The sequence below is a fragment of the Diceros bicornis genome, chromosome 26, assembly GCF_020826845.1.
Source record: "Diceros bicornis minor isolate mBicDic1 chromosome 26, mDicBic1.mat.cur, whole genome shotgun sequence".
NCBI lineage: Eukaryota > Metazoa > Chordata > Mammalia > Perissodactyla > Rhinocerotidae > Diceros > Diceros bicornis.
The window spans coordinates 17,790,875-17,818,093 of NC_080765.1; the positions used below are offsets into that span (position 1 = coordinate 17,790,875).

Sequence of the window (27,219 nt, forward strand, 5' to 3'; positions counted from 1 at the left end):
AACTACTTTTAACTTTTTAAGTTAAGCATTCATGGCACATCTGTGTGATCATTTCATCATGGCTTCTTGACTAATAGCATCAAACTGAGATTACTTGGCTTGCTAATGTTGATGTCTTTCTGTGGGAAGGGAATTGAATCTATCATTTATTTGCCTCCTACTAAAATCCTTTTTCCCTCTCCATCTTTGGCCACAGCTCTTCCATTCCTACCCTCCTGCAGTATCGGGCATTCCCCCTATGATTCCACCCACTGGCCCTTTTGGTTCACTACAAGGAGCATTTCAGCCGAAGGTAAGAAACCATACAGTGAAAACACACAGGCATATTTATAAGTGGAGCCTCAGGCTAGGCATGCGGGTGGGTTTTGCATCCTCTCGCCTGCCAGTGACTGATTTTTCAGATCTACAGTGCCCACTGGGATTAGAGTGAGAGTATTTTTTCCTAGTCCATCTAGTTTAAACCTCAGCCAAAACTTAATTTTCAATCTGTCCTACCCATGTAATCTCAGGTGAGCTAGGATTTCCTGTGCTCTTTAAAATATGTGAAATGTATATATGTATTTTTCCACCAATATTGTGGACATAAGCTTCTGGTCAGGAATTCTGTGAAATGTCAGATACATGTGCACCAAGTTGTCCTTGAGATATATATTATTAGTGAAGATGCAAAGCTAAGCCTTTAGTGATTTTAACAGAAGAAGGGAAAAAGCTTCCAAACTAAAATTGTATCCTTTTAATTGTGTGAAGGGGAGATGCTTCTGCTCACTATGCCTCATTTTGCTCCTCAGCCCTGTCTGTCTGCAAAGAGGGTCTGCCTGCCAATGGAGGCAGCGCCTGCCTGTCTTTGTGCTCCTATGTCCCTCTCTGCCCTCTCTCAGTCCTCCCACCCCTCAGCCATGGTCACACTTGCCACCGTCAAGACTAGTGTCCTAGTGTGAAAGTAACCTTTTACCCTTTAATAACTAAATGCTTTCCTACCTAGTCAGTGATATGCTACTCAGCTTGGGCTACAGTTATCTCTGCAGGTCAATGTTGAGGAGTAATTCTTGGAACACTCTACCTTTTTGTGACTTTAAATCTATGACAGCCCCTATTTTACATTCTTAAAAAAAAAAAATGAATGTACTTCTCATGTTAGTGACCATTCTCAGATTTTAAAGTAGGAAATTTTGCTGTGTGTGATTTTGGTTTTCTTTTTTTTCCATCTCATTTCTAATATAAAACACCAATTTTGGGGCAGAGTCTCCCAGGATGAGCACATATTGCATTTCCAAAGGCATGTTACCTTAAAAGTAGAAATAGGAAAAGAAGTTAAAAAGCGTTAGGGGTGGAATGGCTACACCTTAGAAATCACATTTGCCTGCATGGAATTGCAGTCTATATGCCAGTTGATATATACACGGGGCTTTTACGATGGCCATGGTTACCACCTCCTGTCTTGGGATAAAATGATAATGATTTTTAAACTCCTTCCCCCCAACCTGCTCTTCGCTACTCCTCAGACCCTGGTCTGTCCCCTCTAGGTTGCAACAAATCTCTAGTGAATCCCCAAACAGACTGGTAGGTCATTTAATAAATTAGACTGTTTCCCTCACTCACAATTATCCAATCACACAGAAAACTACATCTGGGCAAGAAAGTGTCTCTCCTGGTGTTGAAATAGGCCTTTCCAGGCCATCGTACTGATTGAATATGTAGATTGCAGTTCATTAGTGAAGTTCTTCATATGTATGCAAATCAGGCTGTTAACAACTCCAGCTTAATTGTTAGTTGTACAGCAGCTGATTGCTTTTCTTTCTTTCATTCCCTTTTTTTTTCCTTCTCCTTGGAGGAAAGCTTTGTGCCTAAACTTGAGCTCTTTTTCCACACGAATTAACTTCCTGGTGTGAGGGGATTCATAGAAGTTGTGATTTCTTAAATAAAATACCTGGTGAAAATTTTTCTAAATCTTTTACCTACTAGAAAGTTGTGACTGCCTGTGCATGAAGTAGGCTTTTTGTTGTTGTTGTTGTTGTTGTTGTTGTTGTTCATTCAAAGGACAAAAGCCTGCCGATAAGGTTATTGTTATTAATGATATTTAAGAATCGTGGTGGGAATAGGAAAGATAAAGCAGAATTACTTTAGAAATCATTTAATAGTAGATCTGTGTGGTCCCTAAATTAGGTTCTCTTGTCCCGTTTCCACCACTGCTAATGAGTAATTACTGAGTGTAATTTCTTGTTATTGTCTGCCAGTTAAAATGTAGAGAGTTAGCTTAATATCTATAAGACACTCTTGGTTATTCTGATGAGAAGCACCTGATAGAGCAAATTATGATGATGTTCACTTAAGCATTTCTTGGAATGTTTGGTGATAAAGCAAAAAAATACGACGACAGAGCTGTCAGTAACTCGGAAGAAGATGGATTTCAGGACAGCGTTTGCTTGTATTGCTTCTCTTCTCTGGTCCTTTGCTTTTTTTTTTTTTTTTAAAGATTTTATTTATTCATTTTTTTCCCCCCAAAGCCCCAGTAGATAGTTGTACGTCATAGGTTCACATCCTTCTAGTTGCTGTACGTGGGACTCGGCCTCGGGTTGGACGGAGAAGTGGTGCCTTGGGGCGTGCCCGGTATCCGAACCCGGGTCGCCAGCATCAGAGCGCGCGCACTTAACCGCCAAGCCACGGAGCCGGCCCTGGTCCTTTGCTTTTTATTGCAGTGACGTGTGGGGCAGTCCACCTCTGTTTTTAAATGCCATTGCTAGAGAGGTCATCCCTTGTCAGGGTCCCTGGAGAACATAGGGAGCGGATCCTCCTCAAGAGCGTGTGTGATCACTGAGAGAAATGAACCTGTTAACTCTTGTATTCCAGAAAGGAACAGGCAAAAAAGCGCTGTTTGACTTCTGTAATTTAGATTGAAAGAAAGATCTTGCTTTTGTGTCACACGTTATATGCTTCCTAAGCTGTGGTCTAATTAATTTGTAGACATCCAACCCTATCGATGTTGCCGCTCGACCTGGGACAGTCCCACACACTCTACTCCAAAAGGACCCGAGGGTACGTACAAAGTCAGGCTTGGTCTCAGGTAGCACCAGGGCAGGGCGTGTGTGTTTGCACAGGACAGCTAACCCAGTGCTTGCACCTTCCTTAGCTCATCTGAGCGAGCTGCTATTTTAGCTATTCCTTCTATTTTGTGGAAGAAAATGCCAGTTACTTTTAGAAAACAAAATCTCTCCTGCTCTGTCGCAGCCATATGACACTTGCCGATGAGAGAAAAGAGGAATGGCTGATGGTCTAAGCCCAGGAACTGGACACTATTAGCTTGTGTAGTTTTTACTCAACCAATCTTCTCTGTCTGCATCTCCTTAAATTTCTCTTACACAAAAGAAATAGCTGTAAAATGTTTTGAATGGAAAAGCACTAAGCGCTTTTCTTCCTGGAAGTCAGGACACATCCCCGCCTGCCTGGGGTCCGGAAGTCACTGTACCACACAGCTCTTCTGGCCCTGTACTTTCAATGTGGTAAGGATCCTCTTGTGCTCTAGAGCTAAATAAAATATCCGTTATGCTCTGGTTATGTTATTTATTCATAATGTATACCTCTACCAACCCTTGAAAAGAATTTAAAGTTCTACAGTAGATAAAATCTTGTCTCATTGGTTGTTATTTACATTCGTCTTCATAGTAAATGTGAAAAAAGGGTTACCTTTTACAATATTGTCTTTTTCCCTGGGTAAGGGCAGTCAGAAATTGATGACCAGAGTTAGGTAGAAATTTGAAAGGACTCAACTATGTAAGTACTTTTATGATGTTTAGTGAACTTATTTGAAATGTCTAATACCTCTAAGTAATGTACAGTCATCGAATTAAGGGTGTTGATAAAGATAGCCTAGTTCTACTGTATGTCTGGAGAAGACAGCTGTTCCCAGATACCCATTAGTGTCCAGCCGTACCCATCTAGGTCTGAAGGCCATTCTCCCTCGGACCCGTTCAATGTGGTTTGGAAGGGCTGCTCAAGAGAGTGAGACTCCTCAGATGTATAATGTGAGCAAATCATGTTGCCAGAGGGCAAATTGCTATTGATTAAACTTGTTCAGGGAGCTTGTCAGTGTAGATGTACCAAGGCTTATGAAGTGGGGGAGGGGACACTTGGTACTTTTGATAGTGTGAAAATGGGTTAATTATTCTCTAAAAGAACTTCATTTAAAAGTAAAATTCTAACATTTTAATTTCCCCTCCTAATGAAGCACTACAAATTTGTTAATTAGTGCAATTGTTTGAGTGACAGGCATGTAACCAAGTTGTCATTTTCTCTTCACAGTTGACAGATCCTTTCAGACCTATGTTAAGGGTAAGAAAGCTTCTTCTAGAACTGTTTTGCAACCTCTGTTTGACTCCCTGTGGGTTAAAAATAAAATCCATTACAAGGAAACAAGCGATAGAAACGTTGGAATAAAATGGTGGAATGACAGTGGTTGGGTTTTTCAGGTAGTCTGATTACAGATGGCCTAAATTGTTTTGCTTTGAGTGTTGGAGGAAGGCAGGCCCTTGAGGTAAAGCTAACAGATAAAATTCACCGGAGTAAGATTCTCTTTGTTGGCAGTTCTGGTAAAAGGTTTGACTAGTGGGAACTTAAGGGGAAAGACTTAAGCTATAGGCTAGATTTAGGATTTCACTGAGTTCTACTGGCTCTCTTGCAGAGAGATATATATATTTACATAAATGTATAAATATATATGTGGGTCCATTTGTTTTGGCTGGTGGCTGCCTTATTCTACACTAAGTGATGTTGACTTGTCACAGCTGTTCGACCTGTTTCTCTGGTGCAGAAAAGGGCTACTATAAGCATTGGTTTGTTAACATCTTGAGAGGTCTGGAGAGTGGCCAGCAGATGACCTCTGAATAAATGCTGACTTACTTGGTGGCGGGAGAAGGGGGGGTGATGGATGGTTGGATGGAAGATGGATGGATAGTAGATTTCCTGCTGTACTTAAGCCATTTCTGGAGTGCATAATCAGGTAATTCAATTTCTCCAAAGGGAAAAAAAGGAGGATTGTGTCATCACTTAGGTGATTTCAGATGACCTGTAATTTCATTACAAGAAAACTGACCCCAGACTTGGATTTAAGTATATATTTCAGAAACAACTCTTTAATAGAGAAACCAGAAGTGTCTGTCCTTTGCCACTGTAGGAGTGGGGCAGTGTTTCTTCTCATCCATCCTGTAGTTATTGAGCACACATTCGGAGCTTATGAGTAGATTCCATAGCAGGAGTACAAATGAAGTGGAAAGAGGTGGTCCCTGCCCTCCAGGTGGTAAGACTACACTCACAGTTACTCCACTGCTAATAAAGCAAGACATGAAATAATTTGGGGGACATGGATTGATATATTCCCAGAGGGTGGAGGAGGGACTTGATATCTGCAGAGGCCTAGAGAAGTAGGAAGGAATGAGTTCTCTTCTTTGTTTCTTCTCTTTTTTTACTTAGAAATGAACAGAGCCCATCAACATGAATAGGTAGTTGACTCTTAGTGAAGCACTTGTGGGACTGGGCTTCCATAAAAATGTGGTGAATTTCTTTGTTCCACTTCAGGGGTTAAAAACAAGCAGTGTTGGGGGAGGTTACACAGGTTCTGTACCCTCTTGTTTTGAGCTCATTCACAGACATTCACTAATTAGCCCTTCTGAACAGCCAATTTGCATTATAGCATGGCCGCTTGTTAAGTAGGGCTTCCCAGTCTACTAGGTCTGCCAGCTGGCACCAGAAAAGAAAGAGAGAAGAGACACAAAATGAGGTTGGGGCTTTTGCCATTTTATCCTTGGTAACCGGGGAGGTCCTTGTCAAGTATCGTTCTCTGAATCGTAGCCGCCAGCTCAGGCTCCCGGGAGAGGAGAGGTGGAGCTGACTGTGGCTCCCTCAGGCCTGGGCACTGAGGCTGCTGAGAGAAGGCGCTCAGGGGGTACAAAGCGCTCTTGTTTCGTGAAACAAGCCTCTGCAGTCAAAATCTCCTGAGAGCTTTGGGGAAACTGAAGGTGGTTTTCTCTGAAAGGTCTTCTTTCTGACCATGGTGCTCGCTCTTGTTCCAGAAACCAGGGAAGTGGTGTGCTATGCATGTTCACATTGCCTGGCAGATCTACCACCACCAACAGAAAGTCAAGGTCAGTCTTGCCTTCCTTGTCTTGGGGGATGGGGATGGGGGGGCCTGTGGGGGTATGACCTCCCCATTAAGGAAGTATTTAAACAGATTCTAAAGACCCACAGGCAGGAAGGCTCAAGTCTCTGTTGGAAAAGCTATTCGAAAATCTTACTATTAATTAGGGAGACTACTAGCATGATGACAAAACAGAAGCAAATGATAATCCTTGATGTTTTTTCTTTCCCTTTTTTTTTTTTTAAATGATTTTGTCATCTTATTGATCCAAAGAGCTTAAATATAGAGTAAACTGTAAAATAAAGGTTTGGGGAATCTAATTAGAGACCAAGTATTAGTATGGAAAATATTTAGTATCTGGGAAAAGCTATACATGAAAGTTTTCTTTTCTATAAGAATTTATACATTCTTCTCAGTTTGTGGCTTTGGAAAAATGTTAGACTAATTTATGCCCTATATGATGTTACTAAACTTCCATTAGCAATCCATATTATTAAAAATTACTCTTCTCGGGGCTGGCCCGGTGGTGTAGCACTTAAGTGCGCATGCTCCACTTTGGCGGCCCAGGGTTCACAGGTTCGGATCCCAGGCACGCAGTGATGCACCGATTGTCAAGCCATGCTGTGGTGGCGTCCCACATAATGTAGAGGAAGATGGGCACGGATGTTAGCCCCGGGCCAGTCTCCCTCAGTAAAAAGAGGAGGATTGGCACTGGATGTTAGCTCAGGGCTAATCTTCCTCACCAAAAAAAAAAAAATTTCTAGAAGTAGTGTTTGGTTTGCACTTACCATTCCACACCCTCGTTAGTTCTCGATGACCGGTGCCAGAGGTTAGGATAGAGTCGGTACTTGTTACAACTACCATCTGGCTGGTTACCTTCCCTGTCTGCAGGTGATTTTTCTTTGTTGTCTGTATTTTCATCATACAGATGAATACATTCCATGCCGTACCAGGTCTTTATTACACAACAGCGAAGAGAGCAAGAACTTCTGTAGGTGACCAAATATGGCCTCCTTGGTTGGCTCAGGGAACAAAGTAACTAACAAATCCAGATTTTATAGGCTGTGACTCTGCCTAGAAAAATGGGAGAAAACAACCAATCGAGTAATTCCAATAAGCTTCAGTTAATCCATTTTTTCATGAACAAGCTTTTTGTACTAACTACATTTGGGAGCCATTGTGAGAATAATAAAAGAAGCTGATAAAAAAGGAGGGAGAGCTAGTCATCACAGAAATGTTTTTTTAAAAATGGTTAAATGATATTTTAAAAACCAACCTAGTTAGAAGTTAAAGAGCCAACCTCAGTAAATGAGGTCACTAAGATATTTTACTTTGGTGCCAAATACCTGATTTTTCTCATAACATCCCATCAGTGAGTTTTGCTCACTTTTACTTTGTTGTTAGGCGAGGTTTAATTAGAAACCTTATGGTTTAGCTTAGTTAGAAAATGTGTGTGCTTTGAAAAGCTAACTAGATTTTGATGCTTAGTTCAATTCACTTTTTGTTCTGGATAATGTGGTTAGTGGAACGGTAGGTAAGACACGTCCTCCTTGTAACTCCTTTGGGTTAAAAGCATTGAAGGATGTTGTAGGTGCCACTTTAGCAACTTCTTTTCCTTGAAACAGTGTCCCCAGTGACTAAAACTTTCATTATCTCAATTCAATTAGGAAGACCTCTTGCACATGAGATAACTGTTCATCTTCCCTTTCCAGCAAACTCTCTGTAATCCCCAGGCTCCATTTTGCTTCATGGACCTAAGTTGTGGTTAATGGAACTGTGCTGTGTACCATGCAATATTAGCACTAAATAATTTGGCAACCAAATTAAAAGAGGCATTCAAAAGATTTTTATAGATTTATAGTGAATTAAAAGCTTTGTTTTGGAGTTTGGCTGTTACTTTATAGTCGGACTTTCATGATAGAATTCCCTGTAGATTTGAGCAGAAATTATATTTTCCCTTTCTGTTTAACGGTCATTTACTCATTCATTTAGCCCCTCACCAAACAGTTATTGAGAGAGCCTACCGCCTGTAGATTCCTTACCGTGCCAGGCTCAGAGGGCACTCATCTGTCCTGGTGTGTAGTTGCTCAGAGTTCAGTAGTGAGGATCAGCATGTGCATAAAAAATAGTGAAGGTGCTGTCCGCTTCCGAGAGGTATTGCCTCCAGCTTGAGGTCTCAGGTAGGTTTCCTTTAAATGGCTATGATTGATGAGTGCGCCCTTCAACAGTGAGGGAATGGCAAGCTTCCCTTGTCTCTGATTCTCACACGTGCTCAATCAGATGCCTCCTTGTTGTCTTCATTATATAGTGGGACAAGGATTTACTTATAGCAGAATATGAGGGAGTTTGAGGTGGATGGGGCCAAATGGACGGAGAGCATCACACGAGTCTAAGAGGTTGGAAAAGTGAGAGTCAGAAACAGACCGGGGCCGTGAAAGAGTGGGACACTGGAAAGCAGAGAGGTAGTTTTGACGAGGGAAGGGAAACCCGGAGTTCCGGACTCAAGGCCGGGTCTTGTCTGGGGAGATGTAAAGCCGATTCAGAGAAGGCTGTGGAGAATCAAGAAGGTGAGTCAACCTTGAAACCGTGCTGTTTGAGAGGGCTGCCAGCCTCAAGAATGATGCCAGGGCAAGGAATCAGGAGGAAGAGGATGAGCCACTTTCTGCGCCTTACAGGAAGCTGAGCATGAGGGTAGATAATGAATGAGAGGAAGTAGTGATCGCAGTTGACGCCAAGGACTCCACAACCAGGTTCTTGATGGTTTACTGCCCGGGACTGATTTCCTCTTCCTCAGGTAATTGGGGGTCGTAGGCAAAAAAAAGACCCCTGTTAGTGAAATTAATATCCCTACTTTGTCTCTGTTTATTTTTTTTTAAAAATATGTAACAGTGATCATTTGAAAATTAGCTTGTAGGCATGCAAACATTTCTTCATAACTTTCAGTTACTAATGTACTGTGATCTATTAGAGTATGGCAAAGAGTCATTAAACAATTAATTTTCACAACAGATTATTCGTGCAGAATTCCTAATAAAATAAGCTTTAAAATACCATCGTTTAAGCACTTGCTAAAATGGGCCTTTACAACGAATAATAAACTACTTTGGGGTAGTGGTGGCTTGAAGAAATTGGACCTCAAACACTAGGTTTGCCACTTGACATTTCTGATAGGAGAAACAGGTATTGCCCGGTGGCAGGCACTGCCGGCCCTACTTAGGTTGGCCTGCTTTGCTGGCATTTGAGGGTTCAGTGGCTGTGGGTGGCTATGTTCTCACAGCATTTGTCAGCTTGACTCTGACTGGGGCTCCAAGCCCGAGTGAGCCATTCGTAGAGTTTACTCTCTCTGTCTCAGCCTCTTCATTAATATCTTTCTTCTCTGCCATTCCTCTTGGGATTTCATCTTTGATTTTCTCCTTGCTGCTCTAGAAACAGATGCAGTCAGACCCACATAAGCTGGACTTTGGACTGAAACCTGAGTTCCTGAGCCGTCCTCCAGGCCCCAGTCTCTTTGGAGCCATCCACCACCCCCATGACCTGGCACGGCCTTCGACTTTGTTCTCTGCCGCTGGTGAGTTCAGAGGGGCAGGGGAGAGCTGAAAATGTAGTTCTCCAGCAGCTAAATAAATCACATTTGTGCTCTGGGCTGCCGCTCGATCAATCCCTAAAAAAATACAATTTATGCCAGTTTACAAGGCAACATCTCAGCACATCTAGGAAGATGGACCCTTCTTCACTGATGTGCCCTCTTTCATTAAAGAATGAGAAAAAGATCATCTTTCCCTTAGGGATTCATGTAGCTTCGGCTCATTATTTGCTTCTGTATTAAACCAGTATAACTCACAAGGATGTCAAATGCTATTGAGAAAGATCAGAAAGCTTGCAAGGGCGAATTGGAAGGAAACAATGGCAGGAATTATGTGAGGATGTGGTTGCCCTCGCTGTCGGTGCCCACAGAGCACTCAGTAATTTTGCACCATGATGCTCAGTCATGCTGTGTTTTGAGGGTCTGAGGATAAAGAAATACAATTAAGATAGTTTCTGGTGGTATGGTCGGTGACAGGGAGGGTGAATCAGTTGGTTACTGGTTTTCTCTGCTGTAGAAATTTAATATTGCAGAAATTTAATGATGCAGAAAGTTTAGAGGACAGGGTGTAAAAACTCAGATCTCTTCATTAACCTCTGAGAATGCACACTCCCAAGTGCCTCTTAGGTGTGCCAAAGTGAGGGGGACGGAGGATCACTGCATCGGACAACCAGGTACACACAAACAAAAGGCAGTGGCTGCAAAGAGTATTAGGGAGACAAGAGCAACTCTCCTGCTGTCATTCCATCTTTTCTAAAGCTGTTTTCGGTGCACAGTGCCCGGTGCAGGGCTCTACTCTATCACACTAGTAATGACAACACCGAGCTCATTCTAGTGACGAGCTCCCTGACTTCATACCCACTGTGCTGAGTAAAATTTATTCTTCTGGACATAAATATTCAAGGGCCTCTGTGTTTCTAGCCCTTAGGGAGCAAGTTTCACATCCATCCTGCCTGCTCCCTTCCTGGGCTTCTATCCAAGACTTATTTTTAGTGGACTTGAGGCTCTCCCATTCAGGAAGAGAGAAACACCCACACTGCAAGAAATCATCATTTTAATGGGCCTTGTGGCCAAAGCAAGTGAATCACCCTTGAGGGTAGATGAAATTTGCTAAGGTCTCAGGTTTTTCTTTGTCAGTTCTGTCTAGGGACATATTTGAAGGCTTTGTTACCATGGCACCTAGGCTCTGAGACAGGGCTACATTAAGAGCAATTTTTGGAGAGAAATAGAGAGATTTCTCTCTGGCTTTCATTTGAGCCAAGCGGATGAATTGGCTTCTTTTGCTTCAATAATTCTGGAACTACAAGGCACCCCTGGGGGCCCTGGGCTGAGCAAAGCTCCCGTCTTCATCGAAGCATTAATTAGCTTGTACTACACAGACAGTATGCACCCAAATTTTTATTTAGCTGGCAACACTGTTAACACCTAATGAATATGCTGGGCTATATTCACTCTGAGGAGACGGGATATCATTTTTGCACTTTCTGTGTGGAGACTAAGTTACCATCTTGGGCTGAACAGACAACTCTTCAGGTGCCTTCCCGTTCTAAGATGCCGGGACTTTGACAGATGATCTCCTGTGCTGTGTGGCTTCCTCCACATCCCAGGTCCACAAGACCCTTGCAGTCTGGGGAACAACAATCCAAAACATCAATTGAGTTAATAGGGTGTTGGGGGGACAACCTTCCTCTATTTAATCTGTATTCCTGAAAGAATTTATACTTGTTTATAGGAACTTAGTCAAAATGCAAAGGATTATGGAATAGTTATTAGTAAATTCATTCATGCCTTGTTTATATTTCCATTCTGGAAGGTAATGTTTTCCAGTGTAAGCAATATTGGATTTTGCCCGAAATGGGTATTTGGTGAAACTTTTAACAAGTATGTATAATTTACACATACTTGTTAAATTTCAGCCACTTTCATCTTGCTGTGGGGCACTAATGCCTGAAATAAACTAAAGATCCTTCTTCAGATCTCTTGTCTAGAGCCAATCTCTTGTCTGGAGCCAAGCCTGCCTCCCAGAGAGTTTACCTCCTCAGCTCTCAGCCACATATTAACAAGCTGGTTTGATGCCCTAAGCTCTTAGAAGTACTGTCCTTCCCTAACTCACATGTGCACACTCTCTGTCTGTCTCTTTCTTTCCCTCTTTCCTTTCTCAGCTTCCTTCAAGAAAAGGATTTGAGATCTCTTAAAAAAATGCAGATTGTTTAAGGCAAGTATGAAGTAGAGGAGGAAATGTGGATGAAGGGAAAACCAGAGGAAAGAACACCACAAAGTTAGACCTGAGTTCCCTGGCGGGCAAAGTAAAGAATAATAGAGGCAGTTATAAGATTATTCGTGTCCAAAAACATGAATAAACCAGCTTTTCCTGGCACTGAAGATTGAGAGAAATTGGAGGACTTCATCTCCCATAACCCAATGTAACTCTCAACAATGAGTTTCATAGGGCCGGGCTTTATAATATCCTTCAGTGGGTCCGTGACAACAAACACATTTTCAGGAAAAGAGATTCTGCAATGACCCAAAGCAGTGCGGCTCAGATATGCAGCTTCGTGACAGCTGCTCCTAAGCCAAGGATTATAAAATGTACAGTTTCTGGAACAGTGTTTCTCAGAGTGAAAGCCTTGCCCCCCTCAGATGCTCTACGAAGAAAATATTCCATGGCCAAATGTTCCCCTCTCAGAGCATGAGTGAGCCCATGAACATATTAATGGCTCTTAGTCCTTCAGTAAAGAACCTTGCTTAATGTTTTTTAACCGGCATTTCTCCAAACTTATTTGGTTATAGAATGGCTGCCCTCCTGGCAATGTTTCCTGATGTTGCTAATACTGTGTGTCAGCGTCTTTAAAAAGTAAGACCTCTTTTTGGTGGCGGCCAGCCCAGCTTGGAAAGAGGAGAGGGAGTGATTTATGTTCTGCTTCCTTACAAGCGTGTATCTTTTTCCCCACTGTGTTGCCTGGGTGGACATTAGCCATGTGCTTACTTTAATATATTCTCTCAGGGGGTCTAGGCAACTAGGAGCCAATTGCATTGTAGAAGCTGGCTTTCTGTGAAACCTAATTCTGTTATGTTTGACTTAATAGGTGCTGCACACCCAACCGGGACCCCTTTTGGGCCGCCTCCTCATCACAGCAACTTCCTTAACCCTGCTGCCCACCTAGGTGAGTTGCCATCAGTGACGGGAAATGACTTGTGTAGTCCAGAAAACCTTTGTTTTCTGTGCTCCTGTTGCACTTGCTGGCAAGTTGGCCAATGCCCTAGACACCTCACATACTGCTTAGGGAGATGATGGTGTTCTTGCAGAAGGTCGAATACATGCCATCCTTCTTCAGGATTTCAGCGCCTCTCGTACCACATTGTTTTGTTTTTTTTGGTGAGAAAGATTGGCGCTGAGCTAACATCTGTTGCCAGTCTTCCTCTTTTTTGCTTCAGGAAGATGGTCCCTGAGCTGACAGCTGTGCCAGTCTTCCTTTACTTTGTATATAGGACGCCACCACAACATGGCTTGATGAGCGGTGTGTAGGTCCACGCCTGGGATCTCAACCTGCAAATCCCGGGCCATGGAAGCAGGGCGTGCGAACTTAACCAGTATGCCACCAGGCCGGCCCCATACCACATTCTTAAAGTTGTAGATCTATACTTAGTAGTGGTTCTCTCAGAAGTTACTGATGGTGCAGTGGGTGAAAGGCATGCCTTCATACCTCAGGGAATCCACGTTTACAACAGCCTCTTCTACCCATTGGAGGAAGATGGTGAACTCTTGCCCCATATCTAAGGGCACCTCCAGGAGGTGGAAAGAAAGACAAGATGATGATATGAAGAGACATGACCCATTATTGTTAATCACTTCACATTTCACTGCCCTGTTAATATGTCTCTTCCTAGTAAAGGTGCATGCTTTACTTGTGGCCTTTATTTATTTGATGTTTTCTGCAGGTGTACAAGCAAATGCAGGCAATGGTATGCCCAACGACAGGGTATATAACGTGTGTGCCTTCAGAATTTCATCATTCAGAGATTTATTTTAAGATGTCGTCTTATTTCTGTTCTGTTAGAGCCTACAGAGCACATTCCCAGAAGAGAGGGGACAGAGCAGGAAGGCATCTTAGAACACTGTGGCTTGAGTAATGCTCCCCACCTGGCAAAAGAGAAATGGGGCAAAATGCACTGTTCTGGAAAATAGCTCTCGTAAATATTTTGCTAACCCAATGCCTAAATCCAAGTTCAATGAAAACCTTTTGCGTAATCTGGTGGGAGAAGTGGGACAGATCAGGTCTGAGTATCGAGAGGGCAAGGATCCCACAGCACTGTACCCAGCTTCCAGGAAGCTCTTATGCTCCTCACTCAATGGAGGAACCATTTCCTTCTTCCCAATCTTGTTTGCAGAGCCTTTTAATCGGCCGTCTACGTTCACTGGCCTAGCAGCTGTTGGTGGCAATGCCTTCGGGGGACTTGGAAATCCTTCAGTTAGTGAGTACCTCTAACTTTAAAATCTGCCTTGGACTATTTATCTCCTCTGATCTGTCTATGGCTCAAGACCTTTCTAGATAAAAGGAAACTGTGCTCTGGAGAAACAAATTTAGGTTATATCATTGCCAAAGCAGGCCTAAACAAGGAGTTAGGTATCAGTTGAATTCACATCAAAACCAACGTTTTAAGGATAGCCTGCTGTTAATATTTGTTACTGAGGGTCAAGAAAGGTAATGTAGTTGATTGAACTCCAAAAAAGTATACTTAAGTTCACAGTTTCATCCATATTCCATCTCTACTATCCCAGACTTTAGCTATAGCTCCTGTTAGAAGTGAAAACAACTTTTAAATTTCATTTGCCTTTGGCATTAGTGGGATTGAAAAAACTCCATGAAATAGCAGGCAAACAAAACCAGGCTCAGGACAGTCAAGAGTTGACTTGACTAACATTTCGTACTCCATACTATGGAAGGATCACATAGTTTTGTCCTGCTAAGTCTATCTAGAATAGGAAAAGAGTTGCAAAACCTGCTCATGTTCTAAACGTTATTAGGTCACTGAATATTCAACTTGTTTTCTTTCATGCCATCATATTCTCCGGGTACAGGAGACCATAAATGCAGCTCTAAGCATACCACCACAGTTCCAGCTAGCGTGGAGACCTTATGCATCTGTTTAGGTCAAGGGCCTGTCTGCTCTCTGATGACGCTTGTTTTAGTTTGTTAAAGTTGGGGAAAGAGGAGCAGTCATGTTAGGAGGGTTGTGATGGGCGGAGGATAACCCTGAATTCTACTCTGAATTGGACATTACTAATCTAAGTCACACCATCAAAATACACCCTTCTGCATGCTTGGGACTTCTGCATGTGCCAGATATGTTTGATCAGGTCATCATGACACCTGTTGGGTCCCTTTCCTTTTTAATCTCCCTCCTCCCACCCCTTTGCCTTTGGTTAAAAAAAAAAAACTGAGAGCTACCTCTCCAGTGTAGGACAAGAGTTCCTCTAATGAATTTGTTAATCTCCTTTCCTTTTCCAGCTCCCAATAATATGTATTCATTTTAACTCTGAATGCTGTTAAAAGTTTTTTGGTAAGTACCATCATTACAGCAGATTATATAATTTCTCTTAAACCTTTTTGTTCTCCACTTCACCATTTCAGCACCCAACTCAATGTTCGGCCACAAGGATGGCCCCAGTGTGCAGAACTTTAGCAACCCTCACGAACCCTGGAACCGGCTGCACCGAACGCCTCCGTCGTTCCCGACCCCTCCGCCCTGGCTGAAGCCAGGGGAGCTGGAGCGTAGCGCGTCCGCTGCAGCTCATGACAGAGATAGAGATGTAGATAAACGAGACTCATCCGTTAGTAAAGATGACAAAGAAAGGTACGGAAAGAAACCGCTCTCGAGTCCCAATGGGGGAGCCCGCTCTGTGCCAAGTACCGGCCGTCCACCCTCCCTGTCCCAGCCTCGTGCTCAGCTGGCCCCGTAGCCTCTGCTCCTCACACAGCTGGGGCCCACGTCTGTGCCCCAGACCGCTGGAGTCTCAGAGTGCACACCCTCTGGCCCACAGTGCATCATGACTGTAGAATAGAATTGCAGCGTAGCACAAGATTCCTGACTTAGAAGCAGCTGTACATTTAGAACCTCCAAAGTCCCTGTGGGCATTAGTGTGTCCAAAGACAAATCTTTCTCTAAAAGACAGTGAGTTGGAGCTTTGGACCAAACACACACAGCATGAATCAGTACCATATTTGCTTTCAAGTTCGTGCAGTCCATTAAATCATCCATAGGTTTTCTCTCTTTCTCTCTTTTTATTTTCTTTTAGAAAGTCATGTTTGCATTGTCTCATCATATTTTTCTCAAATTTTGTTCAAAATCAAATCCTGGGCTCACAGATGACTAATAAAATTTTGCTAACCTAGGTTTAGAGAACATCAACAAGCATTTTTGGTTTGGGTTTTGTTTTGCCAGTGGATAATTAATTTTACTAACCATTTTGATCTCTGTACTTGGTAACCCCTGCCTAAGAAAGAAGTAGCCTTAAAGAGGAAAACATCTTACAGTATTTTTTCTGAAGAATGTCTTAAGCATTCTTGACAAAGTGCCCCTTTTATTTTTTCTTCAGGCTGTTTTCATTTTGAACGAATTGATTAGCAGGGAATACACAAGATATGCTTCACAGAAAATACTTAATAATTTCCTCTTAGTACTTAAAACTCAAATATGTTCCAAATCTTTAATTTTTTTTTATGGTGTATATTATGTGTGTGTACTTGTTTGTCCTAGTGATTTTAAAAGATTCAACTTAGCAGGCTCTAAATGTGGCAGTTAGTAGACATTGTCATAGGCCATCATGCTAACAGATTTCTTTCTTAGAAAAAGACGGATTTTCCTTCAAGGCAGTATGATGATAGTCTCTTAACCAATGGGAGGACCGATGATGACCTTCAGCTCTGAGCTATAAGTTACTGAAGTGAGGCGCCCATGCAGTGGGCGTAGCCCAGACCAGGGCTCTCTTTAGACAGTCTGTCAGTGAAGAGAAAACGAGATGGGGCAGCAAACCTTTTCACAGTTTTCTTGATGGAGTCAAAATGGCCTCGGGTTAAAATCGGGAAACCTAATAAAATACACTCTTCTTTATTCTTGCCTTTTAAAGATGTTCTTCTTCTTAGGCTTTGCATGTTGGCTAGAAACAAAATTTGTAGAGGAGACCTTAATTTTCTCATTGTGGCTACCTCGCTTTCTGAGCCATTACTGACCCAGCGTGGTGTCGGGCTTCTCTCTCCACCTTTACCAAGTCCATCTGGGGCTGTCCTGAGACTTGCTGGATTCTTAATCTGACCTCTTCACGTTTTACCTTATTGTCATTCTATTGCTTTGTATTTTCTGCCCAGTACTTGTAAGTCCCCACCCAAGACAGGTCTCCAAATTCTTCTTCCATATTCCATTCACAGATGCTCTTACGATTGTTCTCAATTTCCCTGTGAGGTTCTGTGTCTATGGCCCTGCTTTTCCTACTGGCTTCCCTCTACCTTCTCATCAGATTTTAGCTTTCTTACTCTTCCTAATGCAAAAGTACTTTTTGCAACCCAAAAGTCCTGAAATTGTGATTTCCTTTCAGACGCCCCTCTCATATACATCTTGGAGATTGCTCCATATCCACGTTCTTTACTCTGAAATGGTCTTTTTTCTGATGTCAGGAGAGAGGAGCTCCTATATTGTTCCTGTTAAACTCTTCCTCCCACCGACTTTGTATTGCAATTTGGAAGAAAGGTCGTATTCACGTTTGGGATCTTAAAACTTTATTCATAATACTAAATGATCCTTAGAGTCTAGTCAGACGGGCTGTGTTGCCATGTCACTAACTTATTGACCACATTGGTCCATTTGGGCTTTCTGAAAGCTCTTCCTCTGTGGTCTTGATGGAGGCACGTGACTCTGACATACAGAAAGAATTATCTCCCACTCACCCTCATCCCTAGCACTTCACCCCTGTAAAGCTTCCTCTACGATCTAGGTCAGTAAGATCAGGGTGGCTGGTTTCGCCATACCAAGGGCCTGTCTGGCTGCCTTGGTGACCGTGGGAAGCAGACCCGAGCCTGTCCTTTTCACACCACCATCTCATTGGCAGCACTTGCCGGACCAACAAGCCCATTTCATTTGCTTCCTTGTTTCCCTCTTTTCACTTCAGGGAAAGCGTTGAGAAGAGACACTCCAGCCACCCTTCACCAGCACCTGTCCTCCCGGTGAGCACCCTGGGACATAACCGCAGCTCCACTGAACAGATCAGGGGTCATTTGAACACTGAGGCTCGAGAGAAAGACAAATCCAAAGAGAGGGAGAGAGACCACTCGGAATCCCGTAAGGACCTGACCGCTGACGAGCACAAGGCGAAGGAGGGCCACCTGCCCGAGAAGGACGGCCATGGCCACGAGGGGCGAGCCGTGGGCGAAGAGGCCAAGCAGCTGGCCCGGGTGCCATCACCCTACGTGCGGACCCCTGTCGTGGAGAGTACCAGGCCCAACAGCACCTCGAGCCGCGAGGCTGAGCAGCGCAAGAGCGAGCCGGCCTACGAGAATCCCAAGAAGGGCTCAGAGGTCAAGGTGAAGGAGGAGCGTAAGGAAGACCACGACCTGCCTCCGGAGGCCCCACAGACCCACCGGTCTTCAGAGCCGCCTCCTCCAAACTCCTCGTCCAGTGTGCACCCGGGGCCCTTGGCCTCGATGCCCATGACGGTGGGGGTGACAGGCATTCACCCCATGAACAGCATCAGCAGCCTGGACAGGACTCGCATGATGACTCCTTTCATGGGCATCAGTCCCATCCCCGGGGGAGAGCGGTTTCCGTATCCTTCTTTCCATTGGGACCCCATACGGGACCCTTTGAGGGATCCCTACCGAGAACTTGACATTCATCGGAGAGACCCGCTGGGCAGGGACTTTCTGCTGAGGAACGACCCTCTCCACCGTCTCTCGACTCCCCGGCTGTACGAAGCTGATCGCTCCTTCAGGGACAGGGAGCCTCATGACTATAACCACCACCACCACCACCACCACCACCCTCTGTCTGTGGACCCTCGGCGGGAACACGAGCGAGGGAGTCACCTGGATGAGCGGGAGCGCTTGCACATGCTCAGAGAGGACTATGAGCACACGCGGCTCCATTCCGTCCACCCGGCCTCCCTCGATGGACACCTCCCCCACCCCAGCCTCATCACCCCGGGACTCCCCAGCATGCACTACCCCAGAATCAGCCCCACCACGGGGCACCAGAACGGACTCCTCAACAAGACCCCGCCCACAGCAGCGCTGAGCGCGCCTCCCCCCCTCATTTCCACGCTGGGGGGCCGCCCAGTCTCTCCCAGAAGGACTACTCCTCTGTCCGCAGAGATCAGGGAGAGGCCCCCTTCCCACACTCTGAAGGATATTGAAGCTCGATAAGGAGAGCATAGGACACGGAAGAGGAAGAAGACCCTACAACCACACTGCGCCAGGCCTTGACCAGAGGGTGGGCGAGTGAGTGAACTCCTGCTTCCTTAACACAGACTGGGGGGGTGAGAGGCCCCCAACTCTTCCCTTGTAAAAAATGTATAGACTCAGTGCCGATTTTGAAATGTTTTTGTATATTATATGTTGAAATTTTTCAGATCTTTTAGCCAAGTCATATGTCCTCATGTCTCCTCCTCTTTTGGTTTCTCGTATAAACCTTTTTGATCTGAACCAAAACAGTGAAGATGACAACACACACCACTTTGGTGATAACGGGGGGAAAAAAACAACAGTCCACACAATCCGTCGGGCAAAGCTCTTTCAGATTAGAAGGGAAGGCCGTGTACATAGTTATGTAAAAAAAGATTGCTTCATGAGCTAATGGTTCATATATGCAAAAGGGTAAGACGAAAGCTTTACTTTGTACAAATGTAAATAGATAAAGATTAAGTAACATAATACATTAATACTTCTTAAAAATGTGCTATTTGCAAACTTAATATCAGTGAACACGGTCGGCTGTGGCTGTGTTCCCATATATTGTTATAGACAGCTAAACCCTTCAACTATGCAATGAATGTTAGGGCTTTTCACAAAAGCCCGCCTAACTCAAAGGAGCCTTTTCAAATCCATTTACAACATACTTAAGGTCATATTTTCCCTGAACAAGCGCTTACGTGATATGACTCTGTTTTCCTTACTTGTTTTTTCAAACGGAGAAACATCCTGTTTTGCAAATTGGACCCCAGGCTGAAACTTTGCATCTGAAGTTGCTGCTTGTGGGCTCTGGGGGGAGAGTGCAGCCCCAGGAAGGTAACTGAGGACATGAGCAACCAGTGCCAGGGAGGATGGGAGTTGTCAGATGCCAGAATCAGGGGACACAGGTCGCAGCATCTCGTCACCATCAGTCACGTGATCTCACACCTCATGTGGGAACCGTGCATTTTTAGCGTGTCCTCTTTCATATCTGGACACTCCTCCTCATTTTGTAGTGGGATTTAATTACACCCAAACAGATCCTGAAAGAAAGCTTCAAGTTTTCTCAGATGATGGATATGTTTTCACTGTATTCAGTAGCTGATGAATTTAAGGTACACATTTCCTAAGGTGACTCACTGTATTCCAGTTGGGAAGAAGGTCTGGGAATAGCCGTGACAGGTCAGCCTTGTGGAGCCGTGGAGAGTTACAAAGGGTGAGAGGTGGCAGAGACAAAGTCTTGTGTGTGCGTGTGTTTTTAAGTTTGCATCAATCTTAATGTCTCTTCATAATACTTTTATAATACATTAAGCCTCTTGTCTACATATTTGGAGAGAATATGACTTTACTAGCAGAGAAATACAATATATCTTGTCTACTGGACTGTAAAATATATGTATCAAATAAAATTAGTTCCATTTGGTCTTCTAGTATATTAAAGTGCTATCTGACGTTGTTATCCTGTTTTTGCAAAAAAAAAAAAAAGTTAACTACAGACCATCGTTTCTAATAAGCAGAGAGATCTATTTTAGTAGTAAACTGAAGGTTTAGTTGTGAGCTTCAGATTTTGTGAACTCCAGATGTTGTGCAGTGTTTTTTTTTTTTTTTAAGACAACAACTAAAAAGAAAAAAAAATCCAAGGAATATGTACACTGGAACTGTAGTGGTAGCTTTCAGTATTGTAAAGAGATTGTTCTATACAGACCTTTTTGCTGTTTATCCTGTATGTAATAAAGTCCTTTCTAGATCCTATGTGGAAAGAAAAGTGAAGCGACTGAATCTTCAGCATGTTCTCATCGGCGGAGCCTCTTGTGTAATGTAAACTGTGCCATGTTATTAAAAAATGTGAACTAAGCTTCCAGCTGCTTGTTTGTGTCAGATGGCCATCTTTCCCCTAGGGAAGAAGGCGTCCTTGCAAGACCGGGCTCTTGATAAGAACCGCCTTGAACCCCGCCCAAGTGAGGACAGAAGGCTGACCTACAATGGGTGGCTACCCTACCTAACTCAGTTAGTGACCTGCCAATTAGCTTCTGAAAGCATTGCGCCCCACACCGTCAGCTGTGGATTTTTGTGTGTGTGTCTGTTCTAAGCACAATACTGTTAAGTCATGATGGGAAGGTACCTTGGGGTTTTGTAGATGACGTATGTGTGGGCCAAGTCAGCAAATACCCTTTGTCTCAGGCGTCCTTCAAAACGTAGCACTTGGTCTATCTGCGTTGATGACACATCTGATATAGGGCCCTTCACGGCAGTCTTTGCTTGCTCGTTCCTTTGCATTTCAATCTGCTCTCAGTCGGTTGTATGTTACTTAAGACCTTCCAGATATTTTTTTCCTGTCTCTACTTTTCCTATGTCTCGTTGAATTACGTGGCATGTCCCTTATCAGTGTGCAAACTTCTCCCTCGTCCTCTGAAATCTGTTTTGTTTTTTCAAGATGTAAAAATTGTTAAATTTACTTGTGTCAACCTGTTGGAATTGCTTTTGGATGAGATTGTGTAGATTGGTGTTTGTATCTTACTGGGAAAAAACAAACGAAAGCTGTCCGTGTTAGCAGGCTGCTGCCTGGGCCTTAGAAATGGAAGTGAGCAGAACCCCGGGGCTCTGTACTTGTGATGGGACAGTGTCGTGGACCCCTGCAGCTCACAGGGAGTTTTGGGAAGTGGGCACTGGGGGACCCGGGCTTGCTGGCTTAGAAAGCTGATGATGGGTGGAGCAGGGACTGCTTGAAAAAGGCCCACTTCACTCAGCTCTGCTTTTATATGTTAATACCTTAACTCCCAGACTGGAGAAAATAACTTGAAGAAAAGCTAGTGGATTGGAAAACATGATAAACACTATGTTTTTCCAAATCAGGCAATTCTTGGGACATTCGAGGCAGTCAACATCAGTGGCGTCTTGATTTGCTGTTTCTGGCAGACCTCGCTGCCTTCTTTTGTACACCTATTTTCGTGTCGCCATCTGCAATGTCAGAACGTAGGAGAGTCAAACTCTCAAATCAGTCACGGTGTTTAATCCCTGGGGCTTTATTCATCTCAACCTTTGCATATTTTCCCTCTAATTACCTTCAGCTCCTCAGCATTGATGGGTACCAGCACCAATTTGATTTCCTGCTAACCTATAGGTGCTCTCATTATCTCCACAATCTTTGACTGACAATGATCTTGTTACCTTCTAATGGTACATGACAAGTAAAATAGCGAATATAATGATGCAATAATTACCATTTTGGATGAATATTCGCAACAGCATTTGCTGTTTATCCTTTTTCTGCCTCAATCAAGGTGGATGAGAGGAAATAAGCTGTGATTGTTGATCTTATATACGTATGTAGCATAAAAAGACGTTTAAGACCAAATTTTGCGGTGCAATTAGCCATGCAGTGGTGGGCTGTTCAGGGCCTTCTCTCAGGTTTGTATCCACGCTGAAAGGAAAATTGGGCCCCGGTGTTGTTAAATCAGTTGAAGGAAAGAGGACAACAAAAATGACATGTTTCTTTTCACGTTATTTTTAAACTTTGCCATCACTTTTTCCTGTGAATTTCTGAGCAATTCCTTAGGCATGAAAAGTTACCTTTGAGTAGAATAGATTATTTATCAGATAAAAAATTACATCCTCAGAGACAATTCTACACTATAAAATTGCTGGTCTTCCCTGGGCACTATCACAGGTACAAAGTGAGCTTTTAGAATCTCACATCTGAACTGCTAGAAGCCTCTGACAAGGAGCTTGGACCAACAGGCAGGGGGGGCCTGCAGCCACCCCTGTGCCTTATATTTCCAGTGACCTTGAATTTACCACAGAACCTCTGGAGCTGCTTCCTAACGTGGAAATGAGACCAGCCGAACCTGATGAGGCCTAGAGACGTGTAGGTTGTAAGCCTGGAACGCATCGGCCTGGAGGGAGTCCTGGTGTGTGTCCCAGACCGTGCGCGTGAAGGGAAGGGCCCGTGTGAAAGAAAGTAACTTTATTACTTTATTTTTTTTACAAACTCAGTTGCAATGACAGTGTCATGAAGATTGTTTGCTGAAGATTTGCTGATGTATTTGCAGACCCAAAGGGAGTGGGTTGGTGGTTCCAGGGTTTCTCACCTGGTGGGAGAAGGGGGAGTTAGGGCGGGGTCTGGCCAGAGCCCGCAGGGCATTGTCACAGGCAGGGTCTCAACCTACTGTCCTACCCAGAATGTTTACCGACTCCCTGATGTAGGTGGCCCGGGAGAGCCCTGGAACAGAAGCCTTCGTAGCCCGTTGTTTGTGTCCTAGGCGGGTGCTGGGCAAACAGGTCTGTTTCCTCAGCCGTAAGTTAAACCTGTTGGCTGATATTGCAGGCTTCTTCCAGCTCCATTTGGACTTTGTATCTCCGTTGAGCCTCAGGTTACTTTTTAAAACCTTATTTACCTTCTCACACTCTACTATTGCCCGTGCTTCTTGGCAGCTTCTTATCTGCAGGATCTCTTCCATCTTCCCAAAGGCCCTGGTGTCAGAATCTGAGCCCCACTCTGAGGCCAAACTCAAGGCCCATCTCCGTGAAGGCGCCTCCGACTCCTGATCATTGCCTCTTTGGAAGCCTTCTAGGGTTTTGCTTGCTCTCCAAGCTCCCCTCCTCCACCCTCCACTCAGCCTTCTCGTTCTGGGTTCCACAGGGCCCCGTCTCCTCTCTCCCAGGATCATCGGCCCCCCAGGGCAGGGGCCTGAATGGCGGGTGTCCCAGGCGGGTCGAGGCCTCGCCCTGGCTGGTTCCGGGAACTGGGAGGCTGCACAGAGCCCTGGCTCTCAAACCTTTGTGACTGTAACCCACATACATCATGATGCAGTACACACACACACACACACACACACCCCTGAAATGTATGATGAAACGATACCTTTGCTCTGTGCAACGAACTCTGATTTTTTTATTCCATTCCCATTAATTTTTTTAAATGCTGGCAAGCCACTCCTTCATCTCACACCTTTGGGAATCGTGGGTCTCAATCCCTAGTTTGAAAATTGCATCCATGGAAGAAGTCCTTCGGATTTGAAAGGAAGGTGAGACACCTGGGCTGAGGATCAAGGCTGTGTTCTGCTCTTGTTCCACAGCTATTCCCCTGTCCTCTTACGTAGTCTCGCCCTAAACCGCCCTTCACACTCCTGCCCGTTCAGCTCACACCACTCCCAGGTTCCACATCCATCCTCTACGTAAAGAGGTCAACAGAGTGGAGCCCGGACTTCTCACCCGGGCTTCGAGGTCCTGGTGCCTGGGGACCTGTCCGCCTCAACTCCCCGCACCGTCCCCAGCACTCTGTGCCTTTGTTCCCTCTGCTAGCTCTTCTCCATGTGGCAAACAGGTTCACCTCAAAGACCTTCGCCTCCAGGAAGCCTCCCCTGACTGCCCCTTGTACCCCATCACAGTTAATTCCTTAGACTAGTGGTTCTCAAAGTGTGGTCCTTGGATCAGCAGCGGCACTAGCTGATAACTGGTTGCAAATGCAGATTCTCAGCCCCCACCCCTCAACCTCCTGCATCTGAAACTCTGAGGGTGGGGCCCAGTGAGCTGGTTTAACAAGCCCTCCAGGTGATTCTGGTGCGCAATCAAGTTTGAGAACCACTGGCTCAGACTTTGTAAAAAGGTCAAGGGAAAGTTCTGGCCAAAAGCTGCAAAAAGAATCCTCAGGTCACAGAAAGTGATCCTGGAAGAGAAGCTGTGTTCTCTTTGACTTTCCAGCCTGATCCATGATCCTGCTGGATTGGATGGTCAAGAGGTTATAACCTCTTTTGAGCCAGAAAGGCATTTTCTGCTTCCTTGCTCGTGTATCGTCGCTAATTCGTGCATCACTAACGGTATGAATTGGGCAGAGAGGTTTCTTCTTAGCAATAATGATGAGAGCTAGTGTTAGCTGAGTGCTTTTTGTGTGCGCTGTTCTAAGAGCTTTTAACATGGATCATCTCCCTTAATGTTCTCAACGTTCTTACAAGGTATAACCCCAATTGGACAAGTGAGAAAAATGGGGCCCAGAGAGCTGAAGTAATTTGCCCGTGTTCAAGTGCATAACCTAGATACAGACCGGGACAGTCTCCCCGGAGCCTGCACCATCGCTGTGGCCTGTGAGTTAATTAGCCATATAAACAGCAATTGCAGGGACATCGTTTACCCACTCAACGCTCACTTGTAATTAGCACCATATATATTCCAGAGGCTGCAAACTGGTGGCCTGGAATGAAGGAATGAGACAAGGGGATTGTGCGTGACTCAATGATGAGAATATACCATGAGCCAAAGATTATGATTCATCCACACCTATACACCTAAGGTATGTTTAAAAAAAGAAAACCAGTGGGGTGTGTGGTCCACAGCAGCCCACAACATGTTGCGTTTGGCCCAGAATGATTTTAGAATATATAAATTTTATGTAGGCAAACTGCAAGTCGTGACCCCACCAAGCCAACGTTCTCGAGGGGGCCACGTGCCCCGAGCTGCCTGCAGCCCCGTCACCCCAGCGTCCCACACGGCTCCCTCCACACAGTTTCCTTACGTGTTAGGTGGATGTTGAGCAGTTTGTTACTATGGATATGTGCAAACATTTAATACTAGAGTTCTTGAAAACCAAGTATTCTCATCTGATTATTAAGGTAGAACTGAGGTTCTAGGCAATAAGGTCATAGTCCTTGGAAGTAATAAACTGGCGTTCCTCTGTAACTTGGGATTTTCATCCATTCAGACGGCCCTTCACCCCAGTGGGTCTGTAATTGACAAAGGATGCCATCTGCTGTAGTTCGCACACCCCTAACAGCGGCAAAAGTTCATGAAGACGTTAGTGGGCGTGGAATAAATAAACGGCTAGGTGCTGGGACTATAGCAGCAGTCACAAGGACAACGCCCCTCCCTCCTTGGTGGGCTTACATCCAGGAGGAAGACAATCAAGTGACAAGTTAACCAAGACCATTACAGACAGGAATAAATGCTGCGAAAAGTGAAGAGAGTGGTGTGAGCCTCTCAGGTGGATGGGCAGGAAGGCATTTTCAAGGGCGTTGTTGAGTTAATGAAATGAAATTCTCCATCTCAGGCAAGTTTTGCTGCAGCCTGATTCTCCTTCCTCCTGGGTTTCCCAAAACTCCCTTCAGCTCTGCGAGGCCTGTAAAATATGGCCTCTACCCTGGAACCCTGAGTCGGTGGGAGAGGTGTCCTAGCCTTCTCCCCCTTCACCTCACCTGCAGTCCTGCTAAGGCCCAAATGAGGGCACCACCGAGTCCCTTCAACTGTGCCTGAGGGCCGAGGAGTAAATGGACACACGATGGATCTGAGCTGGGCCACTCACTGCCTCTCCACGGGGCTCGGTTTCCTCATCTCAGTAATGGGACGAAGGCAGGAGCTTGGACTTCACCAGCGAATTTCTAAGTTCTCTTTCAGTTTACACAGGTTGTGTTCATGTGGCTGGGTAGGATTTTATTTGCCAACGTTCTTGGAAGAAGTGAAATGCCGAGATAAAAACAGGAAAGTGCTAGTAACGTTTGAGAGGAGGAGTCTTGTGAGGGAGCACTGAGAGCCAAATTTGGAAGGGTCTTTGGGGGCCCGGTACAAGGGTCTCGTTTGCTCGGACTTTGAACTTCGTCCTGTGAGCTGTTGTGAACGACTGAAGTTTCAGTCAGTCAAACTTCGGGAAGATTAATCTAGTGCCAGTGAAGGTGGATTCCGCTAATAAACGATGCCGACCCCTGACGGGTCCACAGACCTGTATTCCGCAGGCATCTTATTTCCAGCTTCAGCCCCGCGTAGACGCCCTGGAACTTGAAGCAGAACAGTGTCTAAACCCTGCAGCCTCCATTCACCTCTCTGGAGGCCCAGCGGAGGTTCCCACCTGGGCTCCAGGACACCTCTGCGTCTGTGGGCCCCTCTGCAGGCTTCCATCGCCAAGGGGCACCCACAGGTTTATCCCCTCGCCCAGCCTCCTGCCTGCACCTGCAGGGCTCAAGGGGCAGCCCCAGCTCTGCACCCCCAGGAGTCGCCCCCCGCCCCCCTCAGAGCCTCCCCACACCCTTGCCCTGGACCTCAGCACTGGTGTCATCCTGCCTTCATGGCTACTCTCACGTCCTTCTGGC

At 44.9% G+C, this 27,219-nt stretch overlaps 1 protein-coding gene across 7 annotated transcripts in view; it reads left to right on the forward strand.

Annotated features, from left to right (window-relative positions):
- The window catches only part of AUTS2 (activator of transcription and developmental regulator AUTS2), a 1,110,481-nt gene extending 1,089,317 nt beyond the window's left edge, over positions 1-21,164 (forward strand). For 2 of the 7 annotated variants that reach the window (XM_058569469.1, XM_058569471.1), the window contains exons 11-19: positions 197-292; positions 2,962-3,033; positions 4,297-4,326; positions 6,063-6,134; positions 9,554-9,695; positions 12,797-12,874; positions 14,100-14,183; positions 15,344-15,566; positions 17,875-21,163. In XM_058569469.1, the coding sequence (XP_058425452.1) occupies positions 197-292; positions 2,962-3,033; positions 4,297-4,326; positions 6,063-6,134; positions 9,554-9,695; positions 12,797-12,874; positions 14,100-14,183; positions 15,344-15,566; positions 17,875-19,123 (2,046 nt within the window). In that variant the 3' untranslated portion in view covers positions 19,124-21,163. Of the gene's footprint in view, positions 1-196; positions 293-2,961; positions 3,034-4,296; positions 4,327-6,062; positions 6,135-9,553; positions 9,696-12,796; positions 12,875-14,099; positions 14,184-15,343; positions 15,567-17,874 lie in introns of all 7 variants that reach the window. The other 5 variants (XM_058569470.1, XM_058569472.1, XM_058569473.1 and 2 more) reach the window with 5 other exon arrangements.
- The last annotated feature ends 6,055 nt before the right edge of the window (positions 21,165-27,219 follow it).